Here is a 27540-nt window from a genome sequence, read left to right as displayed (position 1 = left end):
TTCTTAGGTATATAGATCAGTGGCTATTCAGAGGTAAAAACTCTGGTTCTTAGGTATATAGAGCAGTGGCTCTTCAGAGGTGAAAGCTCTGGTTCACTTCATTGTGTTTTGGTGTTCTTTAGTTTGCTGTACATTTCTGTATTAACCCTTTGTATATTTGTTTCCCTTGTGTCACCCAGCCTATGGTGATTGCTTTTCTTTGTATTAATCTTTAGTTTCACACACAGGGACATTGAGGACAGGAAGATACCCTGGGGTCTACATTTTGCATCACGTAGGTGACCTGATGTTAAAGACACCAGCTTTAGAGTGAGCACCACCATCTGTACTTTTGGGCGTTCAGCGCCTGTAAAGGGGGGTGGGTTTTCATTTCCTTTCACTATTTTATTTGGTGCCACTAGGTAGTCCTTCTTGCTCTCTGTGTTGCTGTGTTTTTGTTCATTTGTGAAATAAATACTATTATTTTGCAAATTGTTTCATGGTTTTGTGTCACTGCACCCTCACCTAACGTGTCTGTGGCCTTGTGTTGCGTCCCCTTACTGGGGTGCGTAACAGGTACAGACCGAAGTATGTCGGTACTACCGATTCACGTTAGATCAATCGGTGCCACATTTCGATACCAGTTAGAAAATAATCAGAATTCCAATGACGTGCAATTGTCATTTCATTATAGATACATACCAGCCCGGACCTTCAATGGCACGCAATTGTCATTTCATAATAACTACACAGACCAGCACGAGCAACGGGTTCAATGCATCTAACATGCTTTGCATCCTCGCCATTCCTGTAGCCTATGTCCACGTTGCGGTAAAAACCTTAACTAACGTTAGCCGCTAACGCTAACTAAGCTATGCTAAGCCAACCCTGGAATCCCTCGACACCAGTTTCAGTTTCGAGTGCCATTATCTCTTTCTCCCTTTCTGTGTGTGTGTGTTTGGTCTTTGGAAAGACCAGATGAGGTCAGAGGAGTTTGATAGTATTTACTGAGGATGACCAGATAATGTTGATATTTAAACTTAAAAAAGTATAATACATAATAAATGTATACATGCAATCATGCAACATAAAACAAATTGTTGCAGGAACGGTTTGGGAGAGGGAGGTAGGGAGGGGTTTTAGTTTGTGTGGTGTTATAACAATGTTGAAATTGAGAAGTTTTGACTTTAGTTTAGTTTTACAACAGAAAAAGTACTGATTCCCAGGTATCGGTATCGGTTCAAATGTGAACGGTACCCAACCCTACCACTCACTCATAGTGGTGATTGGACCACAAATGGGACATTATTTTACTCTATGTCTAACAGCGGTCTAAAGGAAAGTGGCTGGTTTTATGGGCGACCTCTGATGTATGCTGCTCTCTTCCTATTCATGCATTTGTCACATTGTGATAAGGTTTATCTCTGGGGGGACATGTAGCAGGATAAGAAATGTGACGATCTGCTGTACAAGGGAGAATACTTTTCTCTTGGATAATGTAGGCCTAGCAGGCCATTATATGGCCTTGTTTCCAATGGATTTTAAATTCAGTGGACATCGCTTTAAAAACAGGACCACATTTAGTACAAGACGTTATTTCAGCCCATAATAATCACATTTTCCTACAGTCAAATTAAATGATATCACAAACAAATGAATATGACTGACATTTGTTCAGGTATTGACTGAACAAACGGTGGGATGCAAAACATAATACTGCTCAACACATGGTTGTTCTCAGGGCAATATAAAGCTGGTTTCACAGTAATTGGGTGCCTGGCCTTGTTTTAGGCTCTGTCAATACCAATACCTGTGGCCCGTTGCTCCCCAAATCCCTTCAACTCCATTTGTATAAGAGGGGAGAGTATCATCCATCTTTGCGACAGAATGAAATTGTGAAAAATACCTGTGGCTGACAAGGAGGATCCACGAGATGTCGCAAGAGCCAAAAACAGATGGCCAGATGCTGTATTATACAGACCTGCCATGGCACTTTTACTAATAGGGATGTATCTTGTCTGAATGAAAATGGGCCGTGTACAATTCATCACGAATGCCTTCCTAGATATCGCATCTGTCTTGTTTTGTATTTGTGAATTAGGATGCACTGGATCATATTTTATAATTCACTATTGTAGTCACTGCTCTCTTCTTAGCGGCCATGTTTTGTGATACAGCAGAGTTATCTGTACATTTTAAAATGATGAGTCAGATTCCCTTTTTTGGACTTGCAAACTCATTCTGTATTGCGAGTCTAAATTGTGACAAATAAGTCTATTAGAGAGAGCCAGCACAGTGATTCAAAATTTAAAACTAGAAGAATGCACTCAGTAGAGTACAGACCTCCACCAAACCCTAACAATTTCCGCACTTTCACATGCAACATTTTACTGGGTAGATGACAGAAACAAGACTGGCCAATATTGCTAGCAATCTAAACAGTCTCAGCAGGGTATATATGGTGGCCCTAGATTAAAGGTCATGGGGTCACCAAATTCAACAGATATTTCTTATAGGGGCCATGAATATTCACAGCAAATTGTGTGATTGTACGACTATCTAGTCAGGAGATATACTCATTTGTCTTGGTGGGGCACTAGAATAAAGGCAAACATCAAGAGGTTTGTTCCTCTTGGGGTCATGCATGTTAACAGCAAATGTTGTGACTATACGGTTAACGTGTCAAAAGATGAGCTCATTTTAAAATGTAAACTAGAGGAAAAGTCACAGGTTCACCTAAATCAATATGTTTATTCCTCTTGGGGTCATGAATGTGGACAGACAATCTCATGGCAATAGAGATATGTTGCAAACACACACACACACACGCACGCACGCACGCACGCACGCACTCACACACACACACACGGGCAAAATCATAACCTCCGTGGCAGAGGTAGAAAAAAAATTAAAGAGGGCGGCTAAGTGGTGCAGTGGGCAAGGCGCTCGCCACTAACGCAGGAGATGATGGGTTCGAGCCCAGCTCTCGGCGTTGCTACCGGCTTGGCTGGTCGTTCATACTAACACAATTGGCAGTGTTAGGGGTGGGAAAGCCGGTGGGTGGGGATTGGACGTTGTGGACAGCGACTCCTACAGGTCGGTTGGTGCGCCTGTACAGCAGAATCAGGAAGTATCGGGGGCAGCGTGAGCCTCCCACGCGTTACTCCTCGCCACTGAGAGATTGCGCTGTTCAGGTGAAAAGATGCGACAGCTGCCTCCTTGTGTACCGGAGGGGACACGTGATGCAAGGCTTGGTCCTCACTGCAGCCGACCAGTGGGAGCCATAGTCTAGCAACGTTCGAGACAGGGGAGGGGAGAATTGAAGGGAGAATTGGCGAGGCAAAATTGGGATGGGAGAAAAATAGAAAAATAAGGAGAAAAAGTGGATACAAAAATGAAAGAAAAATAGATGTGTGTATGCTTGAATAATTAGTTTGAAAAGCATAATAAACCCTCTAAGTACACTTAGCCAATATAATTTTCTGTGCCCAATGAAGTGTTAATAATATAGGCTATCAAACAAGTTTGGCATTTAGAGGAGGTTTTTAAACAGCGACTTGTTACTTACAATCAGTGTTACTTATGTCTTCTGTAAACCAAGAGGTTGTAATCCAGAACATTTGCCAAAATGTCCACCCAAAATGTCCACCCTTGAAAGCATGACATAAGAGACTGTCCTCCTAATTGTACCTGTTTTTCCAGTGTTCTTCATAGAGGTCTTGTTGGAAGACTCTGTGTCGAAGCCCTCCAGAGTCAACTCCTGATACTCTGTGGACATCTTGGCATCCTGGTCCACAATGTTGATCGGTGATTGGTTCCTCTCCCGGCATTCTGGGTAAGCTGACGCCCAGCCCTCATCTGGCCCATATGCACCTGGGAAAGAAAATAAATCAGATGAATATTATTTCATCACTTTCATACAATCTTGATGTGAAATAGAATTTGTTGGGAAGAGAAATTCAGAAAGTCACAACATTCTAGTGCCAATTCCAAGTCATCTGAAGATCAACATGATGATTATAGCCGAGCTGTATGAATCTACGAATCTCTGAATCGTACACAAAATAAATACTCTGAAACCCAGGAGGTGACTCCTATTGTAGCAAAGCCTTTTCATCCACGCACCACAGACCCTGCAGACACACAGAGTTTATAAATGTCATCTTTATGGTGGTGTGATGTATCCTATGCCTGAAACCATTTGCTACTGTACATTATACATGTGGTTTTGTGCTGGTGACCTCTGACTCAACTCTCTGTCACACATCTCCTCAGCAAGCCAGCAGGAGTTTTAGCTAGCTGACTGGGATCTCTCAAACACCTCCTCAGACAAGGAGAGGGGAGGGCCGTGTTTGTGTTATTGTGTGTGTATGTGTGTGTGTGTGTTTGTGTGTGTATGTATGCATATGTGCATGGGTGTGTATGTGTGTATATGAGTGTGTGTGAGTGTATGTGTGCATGTGTGCATATGAGTGTATGTGTGTGTGTTTGTGAGTGTATGTGTGTGTATGTGTGCATGTGCGTGTGTGTGTGTGTGTGTGTATGTATGTACGTGTGTGTGTGTGTTAAGAGATGTGGGCTGACAGTGAGTGCCTAGAGAGGCAGTGCCCGAGGCGAGAGCGGCAGTAGAGTGTGCTGTAGCGGAGAGGCTGAGGACTGAAATGTCAGGGTGCCTCTCTTCCCTGACAGCTGACTGTTTTGTGAAGGGCCAGAGCTGTAGCTAGTAGGCAGCCAGGACAAACTACTGGGCCAGAGCTGGTGCTAGTAGGCAGGCAGGACAGACTACTGGGCCAGAGCTGTAGCTAGTAGGCAGGCAGGACAGACTACTGCCCGGAGCCTGCCAGCTGAGGGAACTGCCCCCACGGAAAGTGAAATCAACGTCTAAAGACCTCTCACATTAAACTGAAGCCTTTTAGCTAAAGTCATTGAACATTTGTCCATTCTATGTCGCCCGTTCTATCTCCCCCAGGAATTCACAGCCATAATCATCACAGCAGTATACATCCCACCTCAAGCAGATACCTACAGGACTCATTGAACCAACACCAAATCAAGCATGATCGTAGCTGGCGATTTCAATAAGGCAAATCTTAAAAAAGTTATGCCAAACTTCTACCAGCACATTACATGCACCACTAGGGGAGGGAATACGCTAGATCACTGTTACACCCCTTTTAAGAATAGCTATAAGGCAGTACCGGCTCCTCCACTAGCTAAATCCGATCATGATGCCATTTTCCTCATGCCCGGATACAAACAAAGAGCCTGTGAGGCTGTTGTGTCGCGAGAGGTGAAGCAGTGGTCTGAGAGCTCAGAGGCCACGTTACAAGACGCACTGGATGACGTGGACTGGGACATGCTCCGGTCGAGCTCCAGTGACGTCAGTGAATATGCAGATGTTGTGGTCAGCTTTATAGCAACGTTAGCTGACACTATCGTCCCCACGAAGACGGTTAGAATCTTTCCAAACCAGAAACCGTGGGTCGACAACTCCATCCGAGTGGCCCTGAATGCTTGCACCGCTGCTTACAACTCGGGCTGAGCATTGTGAAATATGGACGAGTATAAGGCAACAGCGTATAGGCTACACAAAGAAGTGCGGGCTGCAAAACGGCGATATGCGAATAAGATGGAGACACAGATGGCCAAGAACGACACAAGAGGTTTATGGCGGGGAGTACGAACGATAAATTATTATAAAGTCAGCCCCTCCTCAATCGTGAGTGCCGATGCCTCTCTTTACGCCAGGTTTGGGGCAAGCAGTTGAGACGTTAGCTCACCGGCTGATAGATAGAGTCAAGGCCACCCTCCCCCAAAATTCCCCTACTTCTGGACATTCCCACACATCATGTGCATGAATGTACCTGGCACACTCTGAGTACATAGATCACAATTCGGGCTAGGTGCATACTTCATATGACATCTCAACAATGGGGTGTGGTAAGTTCTTTGACACATTTTGAAGTGATCAGTTGGTGATTCGGATTCTTTGAGGAGTGGAATATGTTCTCCCAGACCGTGTCCCAGTCAATTTCCTCTCCTTCTACGTTCAGGTCCTTGTTCCACTTCTCTTCTAGAGGTAAATCCTTCTGGAGCCAATGGAGTATCCAAGGTACTTTTCTACTCCTGCTAATATGGATTACGGACTTATACCTCAATTCATCAATGAAGCAACATCAAACAGAAGTGGAGAGAAGTGTAAACGGATTTAACGAGACCCACAGTGACTTCTACCTTCTCAATGGCTCGGAAAAGAAACACATAGACGTCGGAACAGCGGCTATACACACGCTACTAACAGCGAGCCCTGTACGGAAAAACTTACCCCCGACTGGCAGATTGGACCGTAGGACCATGATCATCCTGGTTCTGCTACTTTCGGGAGACATCCATTTAAACCCAGGCCCGGTTTTGACCAGAACTCAGGCTAGAAGACTTGGCCTGGCAACGCAAGAAGCGATGGAGGTTCCCATCGCGACCAACAGCATCTACAACGCAACCTGTGGCTACATCCACAGCGCGGGCGGCGAATCTCCCCCAATGACGCCGCAGCAGACAAGCACACGTGAGGCAGAGACGAGAGGAGGTGAACCGAGGGTCGAAACCATGACGACCAACTCGACGCGGGATTTAAACATCTCGACGCCCGATAGCCGGCTAGCTAGCAGAGCTAACAACGAAAACATCCAGGAACGAGTCCTTTGTTGTTCCAGCACGGCGCGGGACCCTCCCCCCCCCCCCCCCCTTCTTTGTTGTTCCAGCACGGCGCGGGACCCTCCCCCCCCCTCCCCCCTTCCCACCCACAACAACAAAGCCCCCCAGCCCCACACAGAGGAACAGATCACAAACGAACAATACTTCGAACCTGCCAACATCAATGAAATAACCAACGCCAATGGACTGAACATTTTTCACATTAACATTAACAGCTTAAAAAACAAATTGGATGAAATCAAACAATTATTCATAAATGGTAAGGCAAACATACTGTGCTTCTCAGAAACTAAGCTTGACGATTCTGTAAAAGATCCAGAGATAGAGATTGAGAACTACTCAATAATCAGGAATGATAGGAACAAACATGGAGGTGGTGTCTGTGTGTACATACACAAGGACACCAAATTCATCAACAGAAATGACCTTAATCATAAATCAATTGAAACTGTATGGGTGGAAATCCTATTCGAAAGGGCGAAATCCCTACTGGTTGGCACAGTCTACAGGCCGCCAGATCATAGTGGCTTTTATGATACACTGGATGGGTGTTTAGCTGGAGTTGAGGATGTAGACAAAATTCTTATTGGAGACTGGAACACGGATATGCAACGAAAAGATGCACCCGTCTTCAAGTCATTCAGTAGGTTTTGTGATCTGCACGGCCTCAGCCAGCTAATCACCCAACCCACACGTGTATGTGAATCAACTCAGACTACCATTGACCTCATTCTGACCTCCGACAAGTCCAAGATCATAAGTGATCATTATATGATATTCTGTACCCGCAAAAAACTAAAACAAAAGGCTGGCTGCCACAAAACAGTCACATCTAGAGACCTCAAAACCTACTCTAGAGAGGCCTTCAACCTTGAACTGGAGAGTCTGGACTGGTCAGATGAACTCAATGGTACACTGGTTGAAGAAACATGGCTTGGTTTCAAAACCAAATTCTCAACAATACTAAACGACATGGCCCCCCTAAGAACCACCAGGGTAAAAAATCGCGCTGAGCCGTGGATGCACTCCGAAATACTGGCCGCTATGAAAACCAGAGACAAAAAATGCTCTGAATTTCGTAAAAGTCAGTCAAAGCTTACTAAAAGCACGAGCAGTGAACTCCAAGCCCACGTGACTGAACTCAAACTAGAAAGAAACAGACTAAGAAACGACGTAAACTCCATGATCAAAACTGCAAAAAAGAATTTCATCAATGACAAAACTGAGGAAAACAAAAACAAACCACGTGAACTTTGGAAATTACTCAATAATCAACTAGGATGCAGTAAAAAACTTAAAACCAGATTCTCAAACATAAACATAAAAACGGACAACACGCTCATCACAGACAAGCTGGATGTAGCCAATTACTTAAACATTTTCTTCACAAACATAGCCACAACACTGGTAAACAAACTACCCTCCCACTCAGGGCTTTATGGGGTAGAACACATAGTAGCTTACTACAAAAACCTAGGGGTCCGCAAGGACGACTTCAAGCTGGAAATGGTAACAACAGATGAGGTACTCAATAAACTGAGCGCCCTCCAACCTAACAAGGCCACTGGCCATGACAACATCCCCTCCAAATTCCTCAGAGACTCAGCAGCCGCCATCACCCCAATCATCACACACATAATAAACCTCTCCATAAAACAGGGACACGTCCCCAAGGACTTCAAAATTGCGAGGGTGACCCCTCTGCACAAAAAGGGCAGCAAATTAGACCCAGGCAACTACCGCCCTGTTTCTATTCTCACCTCCATCTCGAAAGTCATGGAAAAAATTGTCTACGAACAGGTCGAAAAGTACCTAGCGGAAAAAAATCTAATCTACGAATTCCAATCTGGCTTCAGAACATCCCACTCCACTGACACATGCCTTCTCTATTTGAATGACCACATCAAACAAGAGGTGGACGCAGGCAAATACTGCGGCATGGTCATGCTGGACCTACAAAAGGCCTTTGACACGGTCAATCACTCCATTCTGATTGACAAGCTAAAAGCAATTGGTTTTGATAGTCTATCAGTGAGCTGGATGCAATCCTACCTTGAGGGGAGGGAACAGATGGTGGAGGTAAACGGTACCCTATCCCCCCCCCTCACAGTGAGCTGTGGTGTTCCACAAGGAAGCATACTAGGACCGCTACTGTTCCTAATTTATGCAAATGACATGTCGTCAGCTTGTGACTGCAACTTGTTCCTGTTTGCGGACGACTCAGCCCTGCTGGTCTCTGACAAGAACAAGTTACAGGTTGAAAAAACCCTCAGCTCGGAACTAGGCAGAATCTGCATATGGCTCGCTGATAACAAACTATCATTACACATGGGCAAAACAGAGTCCATTCTCTTCGGTTCAAATAACAAACTCAGCAAGACCGACGGCTTCTCAGTTACAGTGGGTGACAATATTGTCACAAGGAAAGATGAAATTACCTACCTGGGTTCCATCCTAGAGGCTAATCTCTCCTGTGACAAAATGGCATCCAATGTAATAAAAAAAGTCAACCAACGAACTCGATTCTTGTACCGGATCTCCTCTCTGGTAAACAAGAATACCCTGAAGACTCTGGCAGGAGCACTCATTCAGGGGTACTACGACTATGCTTGCACCTCATGGTACCAAAGCACCTCAAAGGCGCTAAAAACAAAATTACAAACATCTCAAAACAAACTGGTCAGACTACTGCTTGACCTTACTCCTAGAACCCACCTCACCCCGGCCCACTTTGACAACCTAGGATGGCTTAGAGTAGACGACAGAGTACAGCAACTTGCAATGGGCCTGGTCTACAAGATACACTACACGACCAAGGTACCCATGTACATGTCAAAATACTTCCCAAAGGTCAGTGAATACCACGATCACAACACCAGAGGGAGCTCCACAAATCATGTTAAACCCAGATTCGGCTCAAATAAGGGACTAAACACGTTTCGCAATTATGCCACATCAATGTGGAACGCCCTACCCAAAGCTGTAAAGGAATGTGGATCACTACCCACTTTCAAAACCTCTCTCAAGGGACACCTACGGGAGACTGCAATTCAACACTGGCCCCTGTAAATATCCTAACCCAACCCCCTCCAATGTACAGTCATTTACCTAGTATGGTTTTGTCAATAGTCCAATGTACAATTTTGTTTGTTTGTACAGTGTCTCCCCCCCCCCCCCTCAATGTACAGTTTTGCTTGTTTATACAGTGTGCCCCCCCCCCAACCACCTCCAATGTAGATTACCCAGTATGGTTGTCAATATCCCAGTGTACCCAACCCCCCCCCACCCAACCTCCTCCAATGTACAGTTTCTACGTCAAATGTATATACTCCCTTTTCCTGACTCCTTCTGTATCACAAACAGTACTGTATTTGCAAATCTGGTATGTCATAAATGTATAGATGTAGCAGTACTGACTATCTGTATGTCATGTATGTCATATATGTCCTGATGAATTGAAAATGGGGGACCCTGATGTAAACAAGACGAAAGTCTTTCTCTGGTCTGCATCCCCTTAACAATTGTGTGTATTGAGCTGTACTGTAATGTACCCATTCTGCAATCTGTTAATAAAGTTTTCAATCAATCAATCAAACTCCATTGGCACGGAGTGCCGATCGGAGTTGAAGATATAAAAAAGAAAGAGGTCCTGCGTACCTCCGAGCGCGCACATAGGTCCTGAAAGCTGATAAGCCCCTCTGAGTCAAAGATGTCCTCTAGATGTCTCATCCCCTTCGCCTCCCATTCCACCGACTCAAATGGTTTGCCACCTCTTGTAATATTCCTATTCTTCCACAAGGGGGTATTATTGTGCCATTTCCAATTGCCTTTCAGACATTTCGCAACAGCTCTAAAGGTACTAATAGTGTAGGCTATAATTGAGCTAAATTGTGTTCTGAATTGACTGTTGGTTATACCGGAGAACAACACATCATCCAACCTTAACGGATGTACCAATATCTTTTCAATTTCTTTCCACGCTCCTGGTGTAGAGTGGCCAAACCATGATTTGAGTGGGCGCAATTGGAAGGCTCGGTGGTATGTCATAAAGTTTGGGAGCGCTAATCCCTGAGCTCCGCCATGAGCGCCTGGATCCTGGACTTTCTGAGTGACAGGCCCCAGGCGGTCAGGGTGGGGGGGTCATACCTCCAGCACAATCACCCTGAGTATCAGGTTCCCCCAGGGTTGTGTTTTAAGCCCCCTGCTGTATTCACTGTACACACATGACTGTGTGGCCATGTACATGTCAAAATACTTCCCAAAGGTCAGTGAATACCACGATCACAACACCAGAGGGAGCTCCACAAATCATGTTAAACCCAGATTCGGCTCAAATAAGGGACTAAACACGTTTCGCAATTATGCCACATCAATGTGGAACGCCCTACCCAAAGCTGTAAAGGAATGTGGATCACTACCCACTTTCAAAACCTCTCTCAAGGGACACCTACGGGAGACTGCAATTCAACACTGGCCCCTGTAAATATCCTAACCCAACCCCCTCCAATGTACAGTCATTTACCTAGTATGGTTTTGTCAATAGTCCAATGTACAATTTTGTTTGTTTGTACAGTGTCTCCCCCCCCCCCCCTCAATGTACAGTTTTGCTTGTTTATACAGTGTGCCCCCCCCCCCCCAACCACCTCCAATGTAGATTACCCAGTATGGTTGTCAATATCCCAGTGTACCCAACCCCCCCCCCACCCAACCTCCTCCAATGTACAGTTTCTACGTCAAATGTATATACTCCCTTTTCCTGACTCCTTCTGTATCACAAACAGTACTGTATTTGCAAATCTGGTATGTCATAAATATATAGATGTAGCAGTACTGACTATCTGTATGTCATGTATGTCATATATGTCCTGATGAATTGAAAATGGGGGACCCTGATGTAAACAAGACGAAAGTCTTTCTCTGGTCTGCATCCCCTTAACAATTGTGTGTATTGAGCTGTACTGTATTGTACCCATTCTGCAATCTGTTAATAAAGTTTTCAATCAATCAATCAATCAGCTCCAACTTCATAGTGAAGTTTGCTGACGACACGGTGGTGGTGGGGCTGATCTCTAACACGACAAAAAGGCCTACCGGGAGGAGGTTGATGTACTGGCACGTTGGTGCCGGGATAACAGCCTACTCCTGAACATTGGTAAAACCAAGGAGCTGATCGTGGATTTTAGGAGAAAACAGCAGGGGACACACAAGCCACTGTGGATAGATGGGGCTATCATAGACAGGGTGAGCAGTTTTAAGTACCTGGGAGTCCACATCACAGAGGACCTGACATGGTCAAATCACATAGACACTGTGGTAAAAAAGGCGAAACAGCGCCTCTACCACCTGAGACAATTAACCTGATAAGCTGTAAGCCGTATTTCGCCTAAAGGTACATGCCTAAGTAAATGGAAGATTGCTCAACTTCTGCAAGGTCAATTAGCATGTTCTTGGTATCTAGGAACATCTAGGGACCTGGGTGTATGTATTTCCAGTGTCAGAAATATTGTGTCTGTTACTAGGCTTGAGTAAATTGTGATGAAACAAAGGAGAATATAAATGATGATTTATGATTTTTGCATCTTTGATCAAAAATTGATACGGGTAGGAGAAAATGCTCACTGAGCTCATTCACCACCTTATTGAGATCATGTGTACAAAAAATCTAAGCAAATGACCCGCAGGAAGATGATTAAACAGAAGGATTTGTAGATACAGTAATTAATGATAATACATTTTAATTATAAATTCATATTTGACCTTGAACTTGACCATGACCTTATTATGGCCAAATCATACATCTATGGATAGGGAAAATGCTCCTCTTTCCAATGGCAGGGTTGAATCTGGATTTAGTCATTTCCTTGCGGTTTTTACGATAATTAGCATTTTCCGATAAATTTTTATTTCCGATAAATCGTATAAAACATCGGTAAAAATGAAAATATACACTTTGACTACTGTTTTTGATAGGGTTATGGTCTTTACTCTTGGCTACAAACAATATATATTTAAAAACATTGACCTCTTAACATCCAAGGGCCCACATGTGGACGATTCGTTGCCGACCTCTAGTGGCTCTGGTGTGCATTTCTTTTAATACAATATATAGATAGAATTAAAGCCCTATTTGTTGCCTGTCGGGGGGGGTGATTTGTGCCGTGCGTGCAGGCTGCAGCGCCGCCGCGCTCCGAATGGTAATTGCAAGAATAGCATGCATGTTGCCATAATACGTGTGTGAATTAGTGCGCAAATCATTAATCATACATCCAAAATAGCATACGTTTATTATTATACACGATGATGATACAGAAAATTACAGAAAAATGAGAAATGCATGGCAAAAGTAGCATTTATTTTCAGTAATTTAGAGACCCCCCAAAAAATCACAAATCATGTTTTCATGGGAGCTGATGTCTGATCTAAGGGAGCCATGGCTGCCCCAGCTCCCCCGTGGATCGCACCCTGGTGTTTGACATGATACCTAGAAGCTGTCTTTCTGCCTCCTCTCATCTCTACCCATCAGATCTGCAGACAAAGCAACCTCACCATGTTGACACCTTTTGTAGATCTGTACTGTTTGAGAATTAACCTACATAATGACAGGCCTATTGACGGGTCCCTCATCTTGTTAGACCCAAAAGCCTTTGATTTGCCTGAAGTGCAGTATACGTGTGTATTCCATAAGCCAATATAAATGTCCATGGTCTGGAAAGCACATTAAAGTAGCAATTACTGCTCAGAGCCAAGTCTTAGCTTCTTAAATAAACACCCTAATCCTATTTATTAGGCTACATAAATACTAATAGATCAAAAGCATGTTTACCTGACAATATTTAGGATTGCAGGGCTGATACAGAATGAGGCACCTTAAAATAGAACCAGAACTTCTAACACCGGTTCTATTTTCTGCACAGCACGGCTCTGCCAGGATTTGTCATTATGAAATGAGCACTTTCCTGCTGTCAATCAAAAGTAGCCTCATTCTGTATGAGCCAGTTTGATACCAGCCCAGGCCTAGATGGAACACCAATATCTGGAGGCCTAGAAAGAATCCTGCAAGCAATTTCCACCCACATGTGATGGAAAAATAAGCAGGTCATTCTGGCAGTTAATGACGCGGGTAACTGAACAACAATTCTGGTTGAGGTGTTTTCATTTTCATTGAAAAACGAAAAAGACATATTATTTTTCTCTGAACAACCTACCATTCTTCTTTGTATGTTGTTGTGAAAGGCCCTCATTTTAGCAGATAAGTAGCCAATTTCTTTGTCTTGTTTGTCATTGTGCAATTTTGAGCTATAATCAGCGTAAATTTGGTTTGAAAATCTCTTTGAAATGGCCTCAGTCATAACACTGTGATGCTGCAGATGGCTTTTTGTCCCGACTTCCACCATTTTACATGTAACATTAACGTTTAGAGGGAGAGATAGAGAGAGAATGTGTGTGTGTGTGTGTGTGTGTGTGTGTGTGTGTGTGTGCGTGCGTGTGTGTCTGTGTTTTTTCTGGTGATTTTTTTCTTCTCTCTCTTTAGCTTAGCTTCCCATACAAAAATGTACTATAGTGAAACCTTTTCGTACACACTATAGATTCACCACATAACTAGTGTAGTGATTTATGATGTGGTTTTGTCGTACACACTATAGATTCATGACAAATATACTGTAGTGATTTATGGTGTGGATTTGTCATACACACAATAGATTCACTACAGAACTACTGTAGTGATCCATCCTAGTATATTTCTGGAATATACTATTATAGTATTGTGAATCCCTATATTATTCATGTGATTTTAAGTTTCTATAGCGATTCACTACAGTATTTATTATACAGTATACAGTATACACAGTAATTGGTATGTGAAAAAAAAAGAAAGAAAAAATTACAGGAATACATTCTGCATTCTACTTTCTAGCTACCTACAGACTACAGACTAAGCCTACAGACTGGTCTGCAAACATACCCCAAAGCTCAACATGGCTCATCAAACCTCCTAATTAATGTCCTATAATACAAAGACATACAAATTGCCATATCAACTAGGGAGTGGGCAGGGAAAAAGTGAGAGAGGGAGGGAGGGAGAGAGAAAGAGTGATAGAAAGAGAGAGATAGAGTGATAGAAAGAGAGAGATAGAGAGAGAGAGAGAGAGAGAGAGAGAGAGAGAGAGAGAGAGAGAGAGAGAGAGAGAGAGAGAGAGAGAGAGAGAGAGAGAGAGAGAGAGAGAGAAACACCTACGGGAGACTGCAATTCGAAACTGGCCCCTACAAATGTCCTAACCCAGTTGCACAGTAAATGACCAAGTATGGCTTTGTCAGTATTCCAATGTACAGTGTACAGTGTCGTCCCCCCCTACCCAACCCCCCCCCCCCCCCCAATGTACAGCCCCCACCGACCCACCCAACCCCACCGCACCCACCCAACCTACTCCAATGTACAGTTTTTCTACATCAAATGTATATACACTCTTTTTCTGGACACTTTTGTATTACAAACAGTACTGTATTTGCAAATCTGATATGTCATAAATGTATAGATGTAGCAGTACTGTCTATCTGTATGTCATGTATGTCATATATGTTATGATGAATTGAAAATGGGGGACCCTGATGTAAACAAGACGAAAGTCTTTCTCTGGTCTGCATCCCCTTAACAATTGTATGTATTGAGCTGTACTGTACTGTACCCATTCTGCAATCTGTTAATACACTTTTCAATCAATCAATCAATCAAGAGAGAGAGAGAGAGAGAGAGAGAGAGAGAGAGAGAGAGAGAGAGAGAGAGAGAGAGAGAGAGCGAGAGAGAACAGTGAGAGACGGTACAAGGAGAACTGCATGGGTGGACAGACACAGGGAAATGGGAATACATTAAGTGGGTGAGGTCAATGCCATGGAAACAGTGACAGAGTGAGATAATAAGTTGTCCCTCTCACCACCAGTACGAGTGTGTGTGTGTGTGTGTGTGTGTGTGTGTGTGTGCGTGCGCGTGTGTGTGTGTTTATAGGTACTTGCGAGGACATACTATGCTCGGCCAACCTTCATTGTGAGGACAAATCCACTTGCGATGACTTTTGCCTGTGTGTGTGTGTGTGTGTGTGTGTGTGTGTGTGTGTGTGTGTGTGTGTGTGTGTGTGTGTGTGTGTGTGTGTGTGTGTGTGTGTGTGTTTGTTCTCATCTACAGCTGATCGTTTGGTAACACTCCATGTTGATAGTCCATACACTATCTTCATCTTATCTAGTTGGCCAAGACACAAAGCTATAACACTTTATCATTTTCACCTAAAAAGTTATCTATAAACCTATACCTTACCTTAACCATTCCTGCTACCTACAAATAAAAAGAATAGTTGAAAGTGTGTTGTTGACTGTCTACTGACAGTAAGTCTAGATAATACCCACAGTCAACTGACACAGTACTGATAAGATGGGGATAGTCTACAATGTATTATCAAAATAAAGTGTGACGGATCAGTTTGCAGATCAAACTGAAGCATGTAACGGTAACACTGGAGTAAAACAGACCTATATTCTTATTAGGTCAATTAGGTTTACAAACCAAACCCTTCAATAATGTATGGGAATGAACCACCCATATATAGTTAAAACAAATCTCAATAAGGGCCAATTAAAAACCCTCTGATGCTAGCTGGCCTACTGCTCCGGATAATGCAGGCAATAACTTTTTGCCACCCCAACTCTGTGATGAATATCTAATAAAAAATGCAAGATGGTCTGTTCCTCGTCTGCAGTCTGGGTAGTTCTCAAACAGTGTACGGCTTATTGCCTTTATTCAACCCATTCCATTATTCCACTGTAATGTGGGCATGTGAAGCCTTTTTGTGATATTGAGCTACAAATAAACTTGACCTGACTATTCACTCACCACACCAACATCTCAGTAACTCATGTGTAAGTAACAAGCACATTCAGCCAGCAGTTTGCATCCACAGGCGAGCTCCCACGCCAATGTTTACTAACAATAAAAAGGTCTATAGGGGTGGTTGTGATTTCTGTGTCTATAGATCTCCAACAGCACCCGGCCTCTATTAGTTCTCTCTCGCTAAGCAGCTGCTGCTGTTGGATCAATAATCTCAGGAACAACTCAAACACACACTCACTGAAAACCAGACAAATCATAGCCCCTGTTTGACCACCTCCAAGACACACACACGCACGCACGCACGCACACACACACACACACACACACACACACACACACACACACACACACACACACACACACACACACACACACACACACACACACACACACACACACACACACACACACACACACACACACACACACACACACACACACACACACACACACGCACACACACGCACACACACACAGGAAACAAATCCACAAAGCAATTTATATAGTTTCTATATATCTATCTATCTGTCTGCCTACCAGCCTGTCTGCTTCTTTTTTCAAATAATAAAGTGAAATATTGAGTATCTTAGGATCCCTCACCTACACATACATCAACTACAGTACATGTTCCTTCTATTCAAGCAAAGTCAGGGTGTGAGAAAAACATGATGTAGGCCAAAAGGAAGTATTATGCACTTTATATGCAAATATTTATTTGCAACACACACAAACCTATATCAGTTGTGGTGGATGTGCACTAGGGAACAACTGTTGTGCAATATACCTGGCATTCTAAGGAAATTATGATATACTTAAGCAATAATACACGAGAACCAGTGGAATATCATGAATATTGCCACGGCTGTGATGCGCCCGCAGCCACGAGAGCAAAGCTCGAGTGGCGTAGGCCTCACAGAGTGGCAATTTTCATGATATGCCACTGGTTCAAGTGTATTATTGCTTTTATACAGCAAGTTTCACCGTCGAAAAAAATACAGGATGAATACAGACCATTCTAGGGTCTTTTATATCGATTTCAGTGAATTTGGCGTATAAATAGTTCCTAAAGATGTATCATTTCTATGGAATTTCAAATGGAGTAGGCTATCAACCAGCTTGGCAATGCAAATTAATGACGTATTAGTCAAATTTAACATACCCGTTAACTATAAACGAGTGGATAGATATAGCAGCATTATTAGACATGCTAATCCAACGAAAGATGAGCTGGACGCAATTAATCCTTCAACACCACCAAGTTGACGGCCTGGACATTGAACTGGAACTGTCCGAGGTGCTGATAACTTTTTCCGACTTTCGCTTGCATTAGACTCCACTCCTCTATATATATCCACTCGTTTATAGTTAACGGTTACATTAAATCAAACGTAACGTTGTCCGAGTAGGTCATGTTGACAGTTTCTGTTTTATGAATGGCAGTTGAAACTTACTACAACATTCTAAAGCCAGCGCAGTGGTATATTCATGGTGATTTAACCGTGAGTGTATCATGGATATACTCATGGTTTAGAAAGCTCTTGACCAATCACAATGCGCGGTCGGACCTACCTGTTGTATACATATGATACATTTAGTCACATTTAGTCAAATGGTTCTCTAAAATAATGCTTGAATGACATCTCTGAGCAAGCTCGAGTTGGAGATTACAGTTTATACATAACGATGTTGTGTCATAAACACACTCACAAGTATTTCTGGTGGTCCCACAGTCAGCCAACATCCATGCTGCTATCAAAGAAACCTTATGCTTTTGTCATGGTGTCTAGACATGGTGTCAGACCTAGAAAAAGATGTAAGGTGTGGACTAGAGAAAGATGTAAGGTGTGGACTAGAAAAAGATGTAAGGTTTGTAATAGAAAAAGCAACCATAAGTTAGAGCCCACCCTCTCTTTATTTTTAGCACATCTTAGCATGCAAAAAAATGCACACACTTCTCCCGGATAGTCAGTTAGCATATAGTTACATCAAGTATAATGATTAAAATAGTTTGACTAAAATAATTTCATCACTAATACTTTGTCTCTTATGGTCACCTCCAAAAGTGAACCAGTTACCAGTTGGCTATCATCAATACGTTATAGGTCTATAATGGATGTGGATCACGGATCGGAGCGGATCACGGCATATTTTAATTGGTCGGTATCAGGTATTTTAAGCCCAATCAAATTCAGATCCTTTTTTCCTAAAAATAAATTAAAACCTTAAGGGATGTGATGTAGGCAATTATTTTCTTTAAGCAGAACTATTCAATTACCAAGCATTATCTTACCTACATTGAAATGGTTTTACTAACTTTAATGTACTTGAAGTATGCTCTGGGCTGCTATATATTAATTTATTATGTATTAGGAAAATACAAATATCGGATCGAGACTCAATATTAAATGACTGGAGCATCCATAGTATACAGTATACTGTATGTGTGAAGTCTAAATAAATATATTTTGATATTGTCATTATGTATGAATACAACAAAACAACTGTGCTTTTGCCAAATGTGACTAATCTAATAATGGCTGTTTAAAATGTCCATTTAGTGAGATATAAAACAAAGTGTAATTCTTAATCCAATACATCTCTGCAGTTTGCCATGAGTTTATGTCACTTAACCCTGAGAACCACTGATAAACCTTCGATATGCCTCAAGCAGAAGTAGACGTTGGCTGCAAACTGACAACGTCAACAGAAAACGAGATGGGATTCTCTCTCTTGCGCCCACTCCAACTATCTTCCACTATCTGCATCCCGCTCCTTCTAAACTGCACCCCTAATTGAAAGCAATACTGGCCTCTCGGGCTCCAAAATGAATTTGTCTATGATTACTCATGCCCTGGCGCGTCCCGCATGCTGGGTAATGTCTCTTTCATTGAATTAGGAAGCATCCGGTCCCCCCCCGACACACCCTCTCCATCTCCGTCCTTGCCTGGAGGCGGCTATTGATTGAGGTGGTCTGGCTTTCATATACGGCTAGAGTTACCTATGGATGTAGGCAGCTGTGGCTGCTAGCAAATGTAGCGGAAGGACAGCGTGAAGTGATTAGTCACTGTTTTAATATGGCTAATGTCTGCTGAAAGCAGCGGTATGGAGAGGTGCACAGAGAGGAGGGGAGGGAGAGAGAACACACTAAGTTGAATGAAAGAGCAATAACCTCAAGACTACACCTGGCTAATGTCTAAGGAAATGGCTACTGAATAGGCTGACTTAACTGTACATTAGAGTGTTGAACCTAGGAATCTAATACATTGTACTCTGTGAATCTGGGTGAAATAGCATTTGAGCAAGAATGATACCGTATGATATGCCAGCAAACCATTCGTAATAGAAATATAATGGGAGTCATGTAACACAGAAAATATGCATTAATGCTCAAAAGGGTTTTCGTTGAGATACCCCTATCCAAGGTAGAGTGAAAAACAACCATGTTTTTTTCCCACAACTGTGATATGTTCCCTTCATTGAAATGGATGGTTACTAGGGGTAACGGTACACAAAAAACACGGTTCACGGTTCATTCTGGTACAGTGGGGTACATTTGCAGAACGTGGCTTTCCATGTTCCACTCGGGGGTGATGTAGTGTGCAGTTACTGTTAAGTGGGCTGTCAACGAATACTCTATATTAAAATTTATAAAAAAAATAAAATAAAAAAAAACATACATTCAATTGTAAAATGAATATTAGATTGTGAGAAAAACAGCCCCCGGCTATTCCTCTCAACTTCTCGCATGGGTCTGAATGTGCTGCATGACAGATAGGAGACACACAACGTCACTTTCATTGAGCTGAAGAACATGCCACTAGTAAGTAATAACAACAACAGCATCTGGCGTGATGGCATATAATTCAGAACCCAACTCGGTTGTGAAGACAGTAGGGGTGTAACGGTACACAAAAACCACGGTCCAGTACGTACCTCGGTTTTGAAGTCACGGTTCGGTACGGGTTTTCGGTACAGTGGGGGAAAGTTTGGCTTGGGGTGATGTAGTGTGCAGTAACTACTGTAAGTAACTTGTACTTGTTGGGCTGTCAAAGAATATTCTATATTGAAATTAATAATCGACTTGTAAAAAATATATATATTATATTATATTGTGAAAAAAACAGCCCCCGGTGGGCGGTCGTTAGTGGTTAACATACCATTGTATTCGTTCGGTACACTACACAGCCATTCGGTACGGTACGGTACACACTGAAACGGTTCCGTTCGGTACGGATATGTGTACCTTTACACCCCTAGAAGACAGTGATTTGCACTCTGAGCAATCTAAAAGGTAGGCTGGCCTAACTTCTTTTTTTATGCTAACGCTATTTTGGGAGTCCTAGTGTCAGCAATGTAAGTATCTACGTTTCAGTTTTTAGCACTTTATTGTAAATCATCCCTCAGGGTAAAACGTGTAGATATTGAATAATGAATAGAGGCGGAATCGTCATGCAGGTCCTAATGGTTTGAATGAAAATATTGAAAATATATAACTTCATGTTTATCACACCTAGTTCGGAGGCTCGTTGCTGTGTATGAATGTCCGTTCTATATACCATAAACTTTCATTAATTTGATCTCGCTCCAGCCCGTTCTCAATCTAGCACCAATTCCAATTCATGCACTGAGAGAGAGAGGGTGTGTGTATGTGTGTGTGTGTGTGGGGGGGGGGGGGTATTCTAGCTCTAGCTTGTCGTTTGCGTTCGCCATACTATTATATTTATTATTTATTTATATATATACATATATAATATTATATGAGGCTATGCTAAATTACAGGTAATCTCTCAGTGGTGTGCGTGGGCTGAACGAACAACACCCGGCCCTTTACGCAAGTTATATTTTGGAAAGGGGGAGGACTTAGAATTTTTTATTAAGTTCCATTAGTGGTTAAAGTAACGTTGCATTAGTTCGGTACACAACGCATACTGAACCAAAGGTGCAGTACTGAATGGTTCCTTTATATATTTTACTGCTAAATGTATTAAATTGATGAAAATGTGGACCAACCCTTAATAGGTGAAAATGTGCAGATTAAAGGCCATCTGTAGGGAGAGCAATACCTACCTCTCATGTAATTTCTCACCTTCATGGATTTAGTTAAAATGTGCATGTATCTACCATATTATGTAGATCAAAGCAATCAGAATATCAAAATATGCATTCATTACACAACTAGAGGCTTTTAAGTTGGAAATTAAAGGTCGATAAAATAAACAACTTTGGTTGTACTCATCTAGCAGACTGTAATTTAAAATGATGAGGATTTTATGATGAGCTTTCAAATACTCATTCATTTGAATTCATTTGAATACATTTTTAGCATTCAAAACCTATGCCCATACCTGACACCAACATTTTAATTCAGGAAAATCTTGCAAATCTACAGTATGTATGAGTCCCAATGAACGAGATCGATAGAATGTTATCGCTTCCATTGTTATGAATGAGAGAACCCACACAGCAATGTCATTCCCTTCCAGAAGCTTTGTGATCCAGGTTTTTAACTTTCCATAAATGTGTCTCCATAAATCAATTTAGTTAGATCCAGCACTAAATGTATCTTGTGATTATTATACATTTTCGACGACGACAACAACTATTAGCTGTTAGCTACTGTATTTCCTGGTTGATTCCAGACATGATGTCACACGAATACCAGGCTGCTCAGCCAATAGACAATTAGTTTTATTAGTGTGAACGTATACTTTTATCCAATGCTTTTATAAGGTGCACGCAAAGGGCTCAGTGATATCCCATGGATACATATAGCTGTTTTTAGACATTTCAACATTTGATTGCTGCATATATATATATATATATATATATATATATATATATATATATATATATATATATATATATATATATATATATATATATATATATCAAATTTGGTTGCGTGTGGTATGGGGTGCTAAGCGATTGTTGTTGAGTGACAGCTGATCACATCGCCAGGCAACATCGCTCGCCTTCCATCAGCTTTGGGCTTTATGTGAACATTTTAAATACCATCTTTGATATGTTCAGTGATAAATTCGGGACATCCCTGAAGAAAAGATTAAATGATTATATAGCATTCTGACATGGGAAAGCTGACATCCCTTGTATCCCCTTTTTCATACTGTAGTAGCCTCCTTCCTGCTGAGGTGATCTGGATAGAAAAGTAGAACCCAGCAAGCCCCAGGTGCCACAGTGACGTCCCCCCCCCCCCCGCCCCCTCCATTCCTGACCCTGCGTGTCCCAGAGATCGATAACTCGCCATCACCTCCCCCTGTTTCACTTAAGGGAGCCATCAGCACCACATACTGTCACACACCTCCTGCTCAACCAATGCTAACGGCACTTACACACGGATGAGGTGTGTGGTGTGTGCGCATGTGGTAGTGTATGTGTTGGAGAGTAAGACCAGTGCTGATGGCTTTACCACAGTGCAACTAAAATGATGTGGCAGCTTCAGAATTGCCATCATGGCCTTCTCCTATCTCTTGGAGGGGGGGGGGGGCCTTCTGCTGACGTGATGAAAAAGCCATTATTGTTCATTTATTTCCTTTGTCAATGGACAGTAATGTAACAGACAAAGACAAGAGCTAGAAGTGAGGTATCATGATTTTGGATGTAGCACCTGTCTTATAGGCAGGATGGAGTGGCAGCAGGGACGGGTCTTAAAGGCAGGATGGAGGGGCAGCAGGGAAGGATCTGTCTTATAGGCAGGATGAGCAGGGAAGGATCTGTCTTCTAGGCAGGATGAGCAGGGAAGGATCTGTCTTATAGGCAGGATGAGCAGGGAAGGATCTGTCTTAAAGGCAGGATGGAGGGGAAGCAGGGAATCAGACTCCCTTCAAGAGTTTAACTCACTGCCCTTCTACAATGGTCTGTTGACTCATGCTGTTGGACAGCTCATGCTTTATGGATATAGGAAATACAATGCAGGCACGAGCATAACACAGCAACAAGTAGGTCAAGGTAGAGAGATATTCCTCCCATCAACTGAGAGACTGGATGTGTGACAAGATAAATTATTTATTTAGTGAGGGCAAAAAAGGTATTTTTCCCTCACTTAAGATCTATGATGCTTTCATGCATCTTTCACGCCACGGTCGTCAGGGAATCTCCGGAGAGTGTATGTGTTCCTTTTATGGCTGTACCGAATAGTTTGAAGCTTCGAAGCTTCATTCATAACGTTGACATTCAAATTCTAAATCAATATTCAAATTTTTTATTCCAATTTCTTTTTTTTTCATTCCGTTTAAACCAATGGGGGTTTTCTTCACTGTTGCAGATAAAGATTAGGCTACAATAATATTATATTATTATACTATTATAGTATATGACTCGTCATAAAGATTTGATCATAAAGGATGTAGCCTATCTGCATCCGCTTGGCGCTCTGCGTTCCATCAAGACGTCACCATCACTTCTTACCAACCGTGCCCTTATTGGATTATTATGTTGACGAAACTAACGAGTTATATTCAAAAGTTGATTTAACAAAAGACTAATTTAATCAGATTAATCACTTTATTCAAATTGAGGATTTAGTTTGAGGATATTTAAATTAAAACTAAATAATAATAATTTTTTTTATGATTACGTCATAAAATATGACGACAGACATTCGAAACGTCATTAGAAAACTTCAATAGAAGCTTCTAATGTAAAAAAAATAAATAAAATACATTCGGTACAGCCCTACTTCCTTATCTCAGTGAATTATTTACACTGTAAACACACCTCTACGCGTCTTCTGACCCTCAATAGTGTGATGCTTTACAGTCAATTAAGAGCCATTTCTGAAGGCAGCCGCTGCACTCGTGACCTCGCTCGCTTCCCGCTGAAGAAGCCCTGCCGCCACAGTTCCAATTTACAGCATAAACAAACTCCAAACTGTGCAGGGAGGCTGCCTAAAGAGTGCAATTACAGAACGCAAGCCCAGAAGACACGTTTTTTCTTTTCTTCTCTCTCACACACAAAAGCAAACACACCTAAGGGGGAAATGTGCCTTCGGAAGAAATCTGACAATCTCTGAGGATCATAACGGTGAAATCAAGAAACGCCTAATGAGGAGAGGTAGCAGGGAAGGCGCCTGAGGACAAAAACTACAGTTCTGTTCAAATTTGGTGGAGAAAATAGTGAGCGTATTTTCCATGTGTCCATCACCTCCAAATAACACAAATGAGCAATGTTGCTTTGGCTGTGGAGACAATGGGTTGAGCTCAGCCTTTCCGGCTCTCTTCCTTTTTCCTAAAACCCTGACATTCTGGTATAGGCTCCAAGTGGCGCTCTCTGGAGCCACTATTCCATCAGGATTAGTGGGAAATGGGAGAAATCAATGTGTTGAGGAGATGGACGGCATTTCAGGGATCTCTGGATTGCCATGAGAGCCCCAGTAGAGTGACTTGCGGGTATTAGGTGTAATCTCAAGATGCAGACACCGCCAGAGCAGCTCCCACTCTACAAAATCCTCCCTTTCTCCACCTGCGGTGGAAACACACAGTGCTGGTGTCTGCTGGCTGCTGGCCACAGAGACAGGGCTGTAACTGATTTTACCTAAGTTTATCTAAGGAGAGAGAGGAGACACGCATACTGTGATAGGGAAGGAGTCAAGGACGAGAGAAGCGACAAGGAAGACAGACAAGACACAGAGAGGAGATACACAGAGAAGAGTAAAACAGTGGAGGACAGGGAGAAAGAGGAGAGGCAGTGACAAATGGGGAGAGGAGGATAGGAAGCATTGTGTGGATGTACAGGTGCATTAAGCCTCCTGAGCAAGGTTATCCAGAGTCATCCCATTATGTTACATTATTATAGAACATCTGTCAGTGTCCATTGTTTCTGAATCCATTATGCCCCACATAGCGCCAGGGGAACGTACGAGAATGTCTTGGTTTTCCTCCAATATCTTCCTCCCTTGATCCTTAGCTGCACTCATCTCTCTGAAGCGCCCTTAACAATCTATAATACACACACTGAATCTTCCAGCCATCTGCATATAAAACAGCATAGACATTGAAGGGGGAATGTCTATTCATTGATTGATTGATTGATTGATTGATTGATTGATTGATTGATTCATTCATTCATTCATTCATGATTCATTCATTGATTCATTCATTCATTCATACTGGTCATACTGGTGGAAATAAGATGGATGGTAATGAAAAACATTATGAACACAATAGGGTCAATTTCAACCACACTGAAATTCTCTCAAAATTATTTTAATAACTTCAAACTTCAGCAATCGCCAGATGATTAATATTCATGGCCAATGGACAGACATCTAATTTATAATCAGAAACGCAATACATGCTCCAAGTGATCTGCCCAATATGGCTGAATTGAGATAATTGCTCAAAGTGTCCATCAGCATTACTCCCAAAATGGCCGCCTTATTATCTCCACTGAGAAACAGCTTGTCACTCAGAGCAGCCAATTACTGTGGCCCATCAACACAGGAGAGGAGCTGTGGAGAGAGAAGCCCAGTGGCCATAATAAGTAATGATCACTTCCACTGTGTCCAAGAATAACAACATGCCACTACAAAGCTAAAATCAGCCTAGGCCTAAAAAAAATAATGGTTTGGTTCCGGTTGCCGACCGACCCTGCCGATTTAGGTGCGACCCAATTTATTTTATGAGTAAAAAAAAAAGAAAAAAAAAATACAATAAAGTTTGCAAACTGACTAAGGCCTACCTCCCTTTTACCCAGGTAGAAGGGTTGGTACAGGGGATGACGTCAGGCGTCCATACCACGCATGTCTCCCGATCGTTTGATTTTAGAGGAGTCACGGTGAAGGTTTCCATCCTCGGTGTAGGCTGCTAGGCAGCCCCCTCTGCTGGAAAGGGGGATGACGTCTGCCCACACTGTGGCCCTGCTTGTCATCCGAGTATAGGGGGGAAGAACGCACAGTGGTACTGTGCTGCGTTATTTCCCCCCGACTCACGAGTGGTTGGATGGCAAGTAGAGGTTTTAGACTGTGATCCCACATCTCTGATTGTCTTCATTATTATGAGTTGGAAAGGTGCGGGCACGGAGGTGAACAGGACGAAGGCGGATTTCGCCGACTCCCCCTAACATGGGGTGCCGGGCCAATACAGTGGGGAGGTAGTGGGCCTTTTCTGCCTCTTTACGGCCTAACGTATTGGTAGTTAGAGGTCAGTGCTTCCGGGTTCCGGGTGTTTTGCAACACTGCCATTAGGAACTGGGCACGCCCCCGGATCTGTCGGAACAGCATAGAAACAGTGTGCTTCATGCTGTCATGAATCCGGGAGAGGACCTTGGTCCTCATCGGAACCTTTGGGGGGGTTCTGTCTTGCGGCCGTGGCCGGGGGCCCCTGCTCTGAAAAGAAGAGGTGCGGCCCTTGGAGCTGGAACCCCTTCTGCATTCCGCTGCCGGGTGGCTGGCGGGGTGCATGGTGAGGTAGACAGCGGTTTTCCGCATAATCTACTCACCTTGTGCGTTTTTGGGGTAACTGCGCCCCACTACGCATGGTTCCTCGTTAGGAGGAAGAGGGGGCCGGGACCCCACCCCATGTTTTTCTGATAGGTCGGGAAGGGGACCTCAGGGGGTGCATCTGTCAGGGCTACGCGTCCTGCTTCGCTGTTGTCCCATAGGCGAAAGCAGAAAGCGATAGCCAATAGAAATATAACGGAGGTTATCCGATACGTTTCAAGTTTCTTTAATAGTTGTCATACAGAAGTACAGAATACTTTTGTACAAAATGCTTCTTACTGTTGCGCTCCAGAGACTGTGCAAGACAAGATAAGTATGAAATAAAAACATAGTAAAATTAGAAGTAAAAAAAGAGGTCACAGTGTTCAGTTTAGACATATGTACAATGTTCTAGTTATATGATATTGGCGTAGCTTTGTGTTTTATAAGCAGCCCTGAGGACCCTTGGCTGTGTTTCGTTGAAATTCAGACTCGGAAGGGGGAGTTGATCATCACACCTGGGCTAAGTACTGGC

General features: G+C 42.8%; 1 protein-coding gene across 1 annotated transcript in view; it reads right to left on the bottom strand.

The window, feature by feature from the left end:
* LOC311230238 (receptor-type tyrosine-protein phosphatase gamma-like) overlaps window positions 1-27540 on the bottom strand; it is a 667161-nt gene that overhangs the window by 231422 nt on the left and 408199 nt on the right. The window contains exon 3 of the mRNA XM_084316451.1: window positions 3670-3852. Coding sequence (XP_084172577.1) covers window positions 3670-3852 — 183 coding nt within the window. The remainder of the gene's footprint in view (window positions 1-3669; window positions 3853-27540) is intronic.

Source organism: Notolepis coatsorum (genome assembly GCF_963971535.1).
Source record: "Notolepis coatsorum genome assembly, chromosome: 6".
NCBI lineage: Eukaryota > Metazoa > Chordata > Actinopteri > Aulopiformes > Paralepididae > Notolepis > Notolepis coatsorum.
Note: the sequence above shows the minus strand (reverse complement) of the source record. Positions and strands in the feature narration are given on the sequence as shown.